Below are 12127 nucleotides of genomic sequence, written 5' to 3' on the forward strand. Positions count from 1 at the left end.
TATTTAACCTCTTCATCTCTTGGTTCCTTTTTCTCTATCTGTTCCCTCCTCATCCCAATCTAGCCAGTCATTTCTGCCTCTCTCCCCCTACATGCTTTCTCTTGGTTCCCCCTACCTCACCTTTTGTATGCCCCAGCTACCTTTTTTTCCTCTTTTCAACCTCATCTTTGTCACCCTCACCATATTTATGTATTTGAGATTTGCTCTTGTATCTGCTCCATGTTTTTTTGTTGTCTTCTTTTCACCATCTGTTCTTTCTCTTAGGTGGTAGGCCCTCACTTGCTTTCCTCTTCTCCCACTGATCCAACCTTCTGTCTCTCCCGATCGGGATATAGCCCTCTCTCCTTTCTCACCATCATTTCCCTCTCTTTTTCACACTCTCTAGTAGTGCTACAGCCTGCGAATGCTTAAATCTAAGTTCAGCAACAGAGCGATGCTCTACTTGGGGTGTATATGTTTACTAGTTTTTAGGTCGAGCCTGGAGCAGCGCATGCGCTGCTTGCTCGACTTTTAGTAAGTGGGTTTTCAAAGTGCTACCAGAGGCTTTTGCTGGCCTCAAGCTTGCGTGCATGTGCGCGTGAACGCGCGCAGCCACCATCTGTCTTTTCTCTGTCACGGGTAATTAAGTGCATCGCGATCACTTTAACTTTCGGCGCCCGCGCGGCTAATGCTTTTCGCGCGCACTTGTTATCTCTATCTCGAGCTCTTAACTTTCATGTTGGTGTTGCAGTGTTTATGCTTGTTTTTGATGTATATAGGTAAGCTTTTTTTATATGCAGCTGCTCCTGTTATACTCCCGCTCCGTTTGTTGCTCTCCCGATGTGCTTTCACGTCCTCTGTTACACTCCCGCTCCGTTTGTTGCTCTCCCGATGTGCTTTCACGTCCTCCCAGTGCATCGGTGCTGCCAATGCTTGTTTAATGTTGCAGAGTGTATGTGCAGCTGCTCCTGTTACACTTCTGCTCCGTTTTTTGCTCTCCCGATGAGCATTCACGTCCTCCGTTACACTCCCACTCCATTTGTTGCTCTCCCGATGTGGTTTCACGTCCTACCAGTGCATCGGTGCTGCCAATGCTTGTTTAATGTTGCAGAGTGTATGTGCAGCTGCTCCTGTTACACTCCCGCTCCGTTTGTTGCTCTCCCGATGTGCTTTCATGTCCTCCGTTACACTCCCGCTCCGTTTGTTGCTCTCCCGATGTGCTTTCACGTACTCCCAGTGCATTGGTGCTGCCAGTGCTTGTTTAATGTTGCAGAGTGTATGTGCACTTCTAGATACACACTGACCCCAAGACCACCCTCCGAGGCACCCTCATCTACAGACCCCCGGGACCACGCACACAATTCAGCGAAGACATCGCAGGCTTCATCAGCCCGCAAGCCCTGCCCTCCGCCGACTACATCCTCCTAGGGGACCTCAACTTCCACCTGGAGAACAACAACGACAGAAACACCACCGCCCTGCTGGACAACCTCGGACTCAAGCAACTGGTGAACACTCCCACCCACTACGCCGGTCACACGCTCGACCCCGTCTTCTCATCCAGCAAGCACATCTCCTTCAGCCACGCCACCGGACTCCACTGAACCGACCACAGCTGCGTCCACTTCAGCTTCAGAAAAACTACTACCCACCACCACCCGCAACAGGTTCCCCGTCGGAGCTGGAGCAAGATCACCGCCGAGCAGCTCACCGCCTCCCTCAGCCAGAACACTCCCACCAACACAACGGACCCCAACGAAGCAGCCAGCAACCTCACTAAGTGGCTGACCGCCTGCGCCAACGACCTCGCACCACTAAAGAACCCTCCCAGCAGACCCGGCAGCAAGAAAACTCCCTGGTTCACCGACGAACTCAAGGAATCCAAGAAGAACTGCCGCACCCTCGAGAAAGCCTGGCGGCTCGACCAGACCACAGACAACAGGACTGCCCTCAAGCACGCCACCCGCAAACACCATCAGCTGATCCGCGACACCAAGAAATCGGCACTCAAAGAACGACTGGACAACAACGCCCACGACAGCAAGGAACTCTTCAGCATCGTCAAAGAGTTCTCCAACCCCAGCGCCGGAAACAACGACATCACGCCCTCGCAAGACCTCTGCAACTCACTTGCCGCGTTCTTCCACCGCAAGATCACCGACATACACTACAGCTTCGAAGCACAGACCACGCACCCTATCACCGAACCAACGCCCGCCACCACCACCCTCCACAACTGGACCCCGATCAGCACCGAAGACACCATCCGCACGATGAACTCCATCCACTCCGGATCACCAACCGACCCCTGCCCACACCACGTCTTCAACAAAGCCGACGCCATCATCGCACCCCATCTCCGGGACATCATCAACTCCTCCTTCCACACCGCCACCTTCCCGGAGAGCTGGAAGCACGCCGAGCTTACCGCCCTCCTGAAGAAACCAACGGCGGACCCCACCGACCTCAAGAACTACCGTCCCATCTCGCTCCTTCCTTTTCCAGCCAAAGTCATCGAGAAGACCGTCAACAGACAGCTTGCCGCCTTCCTCGAGACGAACGAATCCCTCGACCCCTCGCAGTCCGGGTTTCGGGGCAACCACAGCACCGAGACTGCCCTTATCGCAGCCACCGACGACATCAGAACCCTGATCGACAACGGGGAAACAGCGGCCCTCATCCTCTTGGACCTCTCTGCGGCGTTCGACACCGTCTGCCACCGCACCCTAGTGAAGCGCCTCAGCAACATCGGAATCCGAGAGAAAGCACTGGAGTGGATCATCTCGTTCCTCGCCGGAAGAACCCAGAGAGTCCGCCTCCCCCCGTTCAGATCCGAGGCCACCGAAGTCATCTGCGGCGTACCACAAGGATCTTCACACAGTCCAACCCTCTTCAACGTCTACATGAGCCCCCTCGCAGCCATCGCACGCCAACACAACCTCAACATCATCTCCTACGCCGACGACACCCAGCTGATCCTCTCCCTCACCAACGACCCCACCACCGCCAGAGCCAACCTACACGAGGGGATGAAAGACGTCGCCGACTGGATGAGGAACAGCCGCCTTAAACTGAACTCAGACAAGACGGAAGTCCTCATCCTGGGATCATCACCCTCCGCCTGGGACGACTCCTGGTGGCCCCCGGCCCTGGGCACCGCTCCCAAGCCAACCGACCACGCACGCAACCTGGGCTTCATCCTGGACTCCTCCCTGTCGATGACCAGACAAGTCAACACCGTCTCATCTTCATGCTTCAATGCCCTGCGCATGCTCCGCAAGATCTTCAGATGGATCCCCACTGAAACCAGGAAGACCGTTACCCAGGCACTCGTCACCAGCCGACTGGACTACGGGAACACCCTCTACGCCGGAACCACAGCCAAACTTCAAAAAAGACTCCAACGCATCCAGAACGTCTCCGCACGACTCATCCTGGACCTCCCCCGACACAGCCACATCACCGGACCCCTGAGAGACCTGCACTGGCTCCTCGTCAGCAAGAGAATCACGTTCAGACTCCTCACCCACGCACACAAGGCTCTCCACGACCTGGGCCCCAAGTACCTCAACGACTGCATGACCTTCTACACGCCCACCCGCCAGCTACGATCGACCAACCACGCCCTCGCCACCGTACCACGCATCCGCAGAGCCACCGCCGGAGGAAGATCCTTCTCCTACTTGGCAGCCAAGACCTGGAACTCCCTCCCCACCCACCTTTGGCGAACCCAGGACCATCTCTCCTTCAGAAAGCAGCTCAAGACCTGGCTGTTCGAGCAGTAACATACCCCCTCCCCCAGCGCCTTGAGACCCTCCCGGGTGAGTAGTGCGCTTTATAAATGCCATGATTGATTGATTGCAGCTGCTCCTGTTACACTCCCGCTCCATTTGTTGCTCTCCCGATGTGCTTTCACGTCCTCCCAGTGCATCTGTGCTGCCACCAGTCTGACTGTTCCAAGTCAGTCATTTTGTTTGCTTTTATACATCATGAGTTGAAACCGTTTCTGTCGGATGCTGTTGAGTTCTACTGGTTGTACTGTTTTTATTAAACTACTCAAACACAGGTGAGTTCAAGTACAGAATGAGAAAACCGACTACTACTGCCAAACAGACAGGAAATTGTAGTAAACATTGCAAACTGAACCACGCCTACTGCCCAATGAGCTGTCCTGACCTGAAATAATAAAATTGTTCCACCGAATCTCGATGTTGTCACTCTTGTCTAGAAAAGGCATACGACCAGCAAAGGCTTTTAAACTGAAATTTCCTTCAAGAAATATCACTCTAAGCTAAACTTGCTTTCGCTTGAAAGCCAAAATGCAAACAAACTTATGTTGTTACGTTGAATGCTCCCTCTTTTTTTAAACAATTAAATGCACTTCTACAGCCATGACATCTTTTCAGCATTTAGTAGAGTCCTGAACACCTCTCGTGATCCTTCTCCTCATGGGACCAAATCAGTGGTACCCCCACGCCCCCTCTCGTATTCTGACCTGGGATCACGGGGAACAAGACAGGGCCCTTATTTATACCACCGACCCACGCAATATGATTTTCTCGCTAAGGACTATGGAACTTGAAGTTCCGTCTGCACATATTTGCTCTTCATATCTTTTGCACGACTCCAATAAAACCAGCACTGTTCTTTTTTGCCACCTCCTTGGTTGTTGGAGGCTTGGTTGCGTATACACAGCCGCTTGGGGTGCCAGACATGCTTCCTTGAGTCCAAAAGTAATATCCACACTTTTTAGGTCTCTCATAGGCAGCACGTGTACTGCCATCTTCATACAGAAGACGGAAAAAATGCACTGCATGAAACGTCGAGCTGTGTGCCTAAACCATAATGCTTTCCTCTAACCTCTGCAGCCATCTGTATTCATCAGGAAAAAAACAGCATCTTTTTCATAACCAAGAAGCAGCTTCCTAACACAGGGATTTCAGTATGATTTGCGTGGAGACAAGCTATTGCACAAATATCACTGGTTTTGTTTTATTTCTCCCTCTTGTATTTCTTTCTTTCTCATTTCTTCTCGTTTCTCTTGCCCGCAAGTTTTGTTTTTCACTTCTCACCCTCTCCTTTCTCTTTCTTTAGCTGCCGTTTTTCCTTCTCCCTCTCATTAACCTATCAGTTCACTTTCTTTCCATCTCGTTTCTTTCACTCTTGTTTTGCTTTCTATCCCTCACATTTTTTTTGCACTCTTGGTTGTCCATGATCATGCTGTTTATATTTCTCTTAAACTATGATTCCTGCTTTTTCTCTCTTCGTTTCCCTTTCGCTCCTCATTCTGCTTTCTATATATTTGTATTCTTTCACCTTCAGTCTCTGCCCGTTACTCTTCCTCACTCATTTCTTGTTCTGTCTAACTCACTTCTCCCCTTTCTTCGCCTTGTATCTAATTCTCAACACTTCCTTGTCCCTCTGTCTTCCTAGTTTTCTTTCTCTCATTTCTATCTTAGTTTGCACTCCCTGTCCTCTCCCGCTCTCATTTTTCTCCCCTATGGTTCCCACTTTCTACCTTTTCAGGCTTCGCCTTGGACCGTTGCATAGTTTGCTGTATAGCTAAATACTTATAACGTTCCAAAAGCGAGGGGCTGGCACATGACTTTGCACAGACAAACACAATTTTGCTCTAACATTTACACTGATGGATTGATGCAATAAATGTGTTTTTGTTCCAAACAGCTCATGCACATCTTGTTTTTTGCACGTGTTGATCGATGTAAACTGTTATGCAAAATTGGCATTTTGTTGCAATCTGCACTGAATCAAATTAATGCATTCATATATGTTCATGTACAGTCCTTGCTACAGTTGTCAATTTAAATGCAAGGTGTCTATCTAAAGCGCTCTGATGCCTTTGGACAAAGTTTGCGCTATATAAAGCCGCAAGAAAAGTCCCTAAGGTCTATTATCATTATGCAGAAACAAGCTACCAGCATTGCAAGAACAAAAGACAAGCATTGGCATAGCCAATAGGTCTCGCCTTGGGGACCTTATAAGTGTTTAGCCATGCAACAGTTGATGTTGTTGCACCAAGGATATTGTGCTGCATAAGTAAATACTTTAGGTCCCAAAAGCGAGGCCTATTGGCTATGCCAATGCGTGTTTCATCTTTAAATCTGTCCAGCTAGTTGTGAATGTTTTTTCAACACTCCGATGTGTAATACAAACTAAAGAGCGTAAACAAGTTTTGGCTTGTACTTCTGTCAGCTGTCTGTTTTATAATCAATCAATGTCCTCCGATGTGTCCGTAAAAATGACCATTTGTCGTGATTTGTAACCCTTTGCCCTGAATTTTTACTGTCGTGAATGTGCCTTCTTGGCAGGTGGTCACCCTATTGTTCTTCGAGGTAGCACTGATTGTACTCCTTGTCTCAGTGTACACAACGTGTGTGTGACTCAGTGATCATAAGACCGCACGTGATGAAACCTGGGAAAAGTGGAGCTGACGCCCGGGCAGCCGGAAATTGGCGAATATGGATGAAACAGGAAACACCCAGACATTACACATTCCTGAAACATCAAATCATAAGCGAGTCTTTTTCTACCATTGAGGGGAGGCATAAAAATATTGAAGGGCATGTCTTTACACCTTCCCTCCGCTTCCGGTGTGAATGGAACTATGAGGGACCTGAAAGGGTTAGAGCCCCTGCTGCGCCGCTCGTGCCAGGGCCCGGATGTAGCCGTGTTTCTTTGACCGCGCGCCCCTTTCGTCACAGACGGCCGCGCGGACCGGCTCAGTGTAGAAGGCCGGCTCTGGTGCTGCTGGTCCACGCTTTCCGGTCCAGCTGGACGTCACTTTGGGGTCAGCCTCAGGGCTGGTCTCTTCCCAGGCAACGGGACGCTCTTTTCCGGTGCCCGGGCAGCTGGTGTTTTTCTGGGGATGGGGAGGGCCGTGTGTTTCGGGGCGGGACAGGCTTCTAACCAATCGCAGGACTTGCTGAGAGGGACTCTAGTAGTACCGCCCCGTAGAAGGGTTAATCAGTTTAGAAACACATTTTTTTTATGGCCTCAGCGTATTGCGGCTGTTTTAGGTTAGAGTGGAAAGTCAAGTAGGGCCGGCCGGATGTTTATGTAACGAGTCGCGAGCCATCGCACCCGCCAGGCTATAAAGAGTTGGCATGAGGGGCACTTTATGATAAATCAAAATTAAAAAGGAAGGGAAAATAGCTAAAGCCAAGTCCCTTGCTGTCAGCGCTGCTCACATGACCACCCTCCAGCTGGTGTGACGGTCCCCAGGTGGCACACCGGACCATGACGGACCAGGACTCAATGCCGCTGCGGCAGCGGCTGAGTTACTCCACCGGTCACTTCCTGAACGACCTGTGCGCTTCCATGTGGTTCACCTACTTTCTGCTCTACTACCACACGGTGTTGGGCTTCAACACTACCTACGCGGGGGTCCTGCTGCTCCTGGGCCAGGTGGCCGACGGCATCTGCACCCCTCTGGTGGGCTACGAGGCGGACAGCTCCCCCGGGTGCCGCTGGTACAGCCGCCGAAAATCCTGGCACCTGGTCGGTAAGTTGGTCGTTTTGTCATTTGTGTATTGGTGTCTATGTTTCAGTGCCAATTGTTATTGTTTCAGAGATGTTGGATTGGGAGTACCTCTGATATATCACGTTTTCTCATTTCTGGTGTGAGTATCTGAGAGGTCTTATGATGTCCCAGGCTAGGCGTGAGCAGTTCAGGGATCTCAAGTTGTCTCACTTTGGGTGTGAATGGTTCAAGAGTCTCACTTTTAAAGTGTGAGAGATGTGTATTTAAGACACTTGTGGTCGTCCTGTGCTTGGTCTGAGATGACCAGAGATCTCAAGGTGACGTGTGTTCAGAAATTCCAGATTGTTGGTGACAGATGTGAGTACCTCAGATATTCCCAGCTGTCCAGTGCTTGATGTGAGTACTTCACAGTTCGTTGATTGATTCTTGGCCACATTGAGGCTTACAAGATTACTGTGTTCAGAGTGAGGAATTTGGAAATTTCGAATTGTCCATTGCAGGCGACCTTAAGTTGTATTGTGCCAGATGTGAGGAGGCAGAGATCTTTGTCTGATGCTGGCATAAGAAGTACTTCATAGATCTTGAGTGGTCTGGCCATGCGTGAATAACTGGTCTGGCCATGCTTCTTCTTCCATTTTATACTCTCTAGTTTGGATTTTCCCATTATTGTATTGTAATTGCATTTATGTAACGCTTACTACCCCTGACAAGATGTCTAATCGCTTTTTTCGGCGAGTAGCACGCTACTCAAGAACCCATAAAGGATTAGTGGTGAATTAGTATAGTGAAATCTGAAATTCATTTGAGCAGTGGATATGTTAGTCTGTTATTTGGATTGTAAAGGATAGTGGAGGGATATAAATAAAAAGGAAGGGTTTGCATTTTTATAGCGCTTGCTACCCCGTATGAGGTGTTGAATTGCTTTTCGGAGGGTAGCACGCTACTCTAGAATCCAAGCATGATTAGTGGGGAAATTTGAAATTCATTTGAGCGGTGGACATGCCTCACTTGTCTGACTTCAAGTACCAGAAGGCCCTACGTCTGGGCGAATTAAACTGGTAGTCCGGTCGCACCATGTTGACTGTACACAAGCACTACAGTATTGGGCTATGCATTTAAAACACAGTGAATGACTTGGTTTGTAGAATCAGTTGATTTCATGATTAAAAATCAGGGCTGGAAACATTGTCATTCTGACACTGAGTAATCTGGCAACTCTTGCTGCGTTTCTATGCTTTATTGTATGTCTGTACGCACAAAGGATGCTTTGTGGTATTGCAAGCAGCCATTTGTTATAAACTCTAACATAAATAGAATGACTGAGTAGCGGGCCAGATTAGCGTCCGGCTCTTGGCCAGGCTGACACTACCACGAGGCAGTTCGGATGCCACAATAATGGTAGTAAACAGCAATAAACGTGCTATGAAATAGCTGCATGTAAAACCCACGATACAAGTTCCTCTAATCCCGGCTTGCTCACATGACACATTGCGTGCCCTTGGACGTCGCTGCTGTTGCGTGCCCTTGGACGTCGCTGCTGTAACTGAAAACAATTCGATACAAGCTATTAAACATTAACAAAGCCATAAGGAGTGACAGCCCAACTGGCGAACAGGGTGTGAGTCTCGGCGTTGGCTCGACATCCCACTATTCTGGGAAGATCACTTATTCTTTCCGTGCCTACAAAAAAATGAATGTAATTATGTGATGTAATGTGCTCGCGTAAAGCGCTCCCATACGCTCGGGTCGAGTTTGCGCTGCAAAGAAAGCGAAATAAAGAATAGCACAAATGAATAGGAGCCTGGACCCTGGTGCCATCGCGGTCAATGTTCAGATTAGTTATACTGCAGGCACTGACCGAGGCGCTTATTCTTTTTAATAGCATCTCAACTGGGGTGCAGGGGAGGTGGGCAGTGGGAAGATGTCCAGGCCAAATAACCCATGTCCTTGTGACCTTTACCCCGGTGTCTAACTGCAGGGAGCACGTGAGCGCTGTAGGTGTACTGACAGACATAGGCCTAATAATGCTGGTTAGGAGGAAACTATCCTGCCTCCAGGACGCAGAGAGGCTGCCAGGAGATGTCTGCCAGGCTGAGGATTTGAATGCAGAGGCCCCGAATGGGTAGCTGGAGGGATTCCAAGGGATTCATGGTTTACAAACCTGTTTTATTTCTAAAGATTGAGTTGTGTTGGAAATTGATACACAATTTATGGATTAGCTCATATGATTCATCTATCATATGTTTGGCAAAGGCGGCACTCTCCATAGAGTTTGAGACAGATTCTGCACTCAAGCCATAAGTCACACAGGCTTTAATGCTGGAGAGCACTCTGCACGGCCTGGTTGTGATGTACAGGGCTTCGTGTTCTGTGGGTTTGTACCTGGCAGCACGTTATGTTTCAGTGACATCTGCTTCCCATTCAGTGCTGTTCACATTCTAGTGGCTTACTTTCTGAGTACTCAGCTGGGGTGAGGGTCCCTGAAATGTTTTATGTGTTAGGATCCATGCAGTGCGGCGGGTTACTATCACTGCTGCAGTGCATTGTGCTGCAGTAATGCCCCTTGGATGATGTGCACTGGGGGTGCAGTGAAATGCGACATGTTAGCATTTCTAGACCGGAGCATGGTTTGTTGTTTTGTTGAAGATACAATGCATCAGCCGTCAGAGGACAGTTTCAGCGGCAGATATGAAGTAGTCTCTGTTGCTGGCAGAGTTTGGCACAAAGGGTACATCAATGCCATCGCGATGGAGTAACCTCTCCGCCAAGCTCTAAATCAGGCCTTGATTGCACACTGTTTATTTCCTCTTCCTTGGCTTTTGTTTTATGTTTTTTCATCATTCACAATAAGGAGCTTTAGAGGGAAAATTATCGCTCTTATCAATTATGCCAAGGGATGTGTATTTCATAAACTCTAACCCTTAGTTAACAGCACCTCCGTTGCTTTGAATTTACCGCGTCCATGCGATCGTCGGGCATTTTCTCTTCCTTGCGTGACACGTGAAATACACACCCTTCGGCATGGTGGGAGCTGGTAGGTGGGCCTTTGGCTGCCACTCTATGTATAAAGTTAGATGTCCAGTGAGGTGATTGCTGACCTCGAAGCCCTGCCGATATTGCCGCAACCAAGTGCAGGCAATGAAACATGTTGGCCTACTTTGAAATGGTCTGCAACATGCTGTGTTTTTATTATTGAGTAAGCTCACTATTCAGATTAAAAAGGGTCTAGCAATATATGTGAGTCTTAGCTCAATTTTATTCCTTTTTTGACATACTGTCTTCTACATATCACAGGCTCTTTTTTGCTTAGAGATACATCGATCACTATTTTCACCTCTCTATATTTACTCTTTACTGGACACATTTTCTTCTTCTTTTTTCCATATGAGAAAGTCAGCAATGATGATAAAACGTGGGCAAGCTGGCGAGAACCTGCCAGTAGCTCCTCTGGTGTAGCGCACGTGAGGTACTTTCTCATTTTCACGCACATTTCTTTGTGATATGCATACACCTGTTTGGTTGAGGGTATGTTTGTGATGAGTGGGCTGACTAACATTCCTAAAGAAATTGAAGTATTGGGCAGTTAGGATTGGATTAGACTGTATACATGTTGAAAACAGCTGTTGGGTTGAGGTGGATACCCCCCTACACCAGTCCTATGTTTGAAAATGTATCTTGCCCGCTAAAGCCAGATTTTAGTTTTTGAAATTGTTTTTTCATGCCACCTATATGTCTTTACTGGGGTGAAGGTTTCACATTGTTCAACATTTTGTCCATCAATTGTTCCTTTTGAATTTGTCCCCCCGAGTGGGACGGGCATGCCCAAACGTGAGTCCCATGGTCTCCATGCCGCCAGAGTCAAGCTAGCCTGGCTGATGAGGGGTGAAACCCCGAAACCAGTCCTAAGATGCTTGTTTTCCAGTCCAGGGAGAATCTGGCTTGGCAGTTTGGGCAGGACTGTTCCCATGGGGAACGGGGTCAAGACTGATTTGCATATGGCTGGATTTAAACTGGAATGGCATTGGGGAGCAAAAAAACGATGGATTTAGGCTCATGACAGGCAGACAAGAATATAACATATTACTTATTTCCTCTTTTTGGTACATCCTGTTTCTACCACTCGTTCTGCTTTTGTTGACTCTATTTTTGAAAGTGTCTCGCATCATAGGCAAAGCACCCATGAAAAACGTCAAACAGGAAAATAAAAACTTTTTAAAGGTAGTGACACCATAAGTAATATGTCCCGTGATCTGGTATCACTCAAAGTCACCATCCTCGTGATTATTACTTTGTTGTGATGTCGACTGAGCAGAGGTCCCGTGATAACGTATTGAAAGCATGAATTTGAGTCTAATAGCGAAGACTGTAGATTGAGAATCACTTGTGAAACAGTCTGCCGGTGACAATCTTTGCAAAGTGTGTCAACCATGCTAATAATTGGTGGGGTAGACCGACCCTTTAGTGGAGCTTTAAGAGGAGCTTATCATCCCATTGGTGGAAATTTTGGACAGGCGTACCACCAATTCAATACAGCTTTTGGGCAGAGCTACTCACCCATCGACTTAGCTTTTGCAGAGTCAGTGGATCCCATTGATGTGGCTGTTAACGTGGTGACCATCTGAATGATGTGGCTTTTAGAAGGGAAAA

General features: G+C 48.4%; 1 protein-coding gene across 2 annotated transcripts in view; it reads left to right on the forward strand.

Moving 5' to 3' along the window:
- The first annotated feature begins 6763 nt into the window (after nucleotides 1–6763).
- Nucleotides 6764–12127, forward strand: part of MFSD12 (major facilitator superfamily domain containing 12) — a 61544-nt gene continuing 56180 nt past the window's right edge. For both annotated transcript variants that reach the window (XM_085637295.1, XM_085637296.1), the window contains exon 1: nucleotides 6764–7501. In XM_085637295.1, coding sequence (XP_085493421.1) covers nucleotides 7237–7501 — 265 coding nt within the window. In that variant the 5' untranslated portion in view covers nucleotides 6764–7236. The remainder of the gene's footprint in view (nucleotides 7502–12127) is intronic.

This window comes from Triturus cristatus, chromosome 12 (assembly GCF_964204655.1).
Source record: "Triturus cristatus chromosome 12, aTriCri1.1, whole genome shotgun sequence".
Lineage (NCBI taxonomy): Eukaryota > Metazoa > Chordata > Amphibia > Caudata > Salamandridae > Triturus > Triturus cristatus.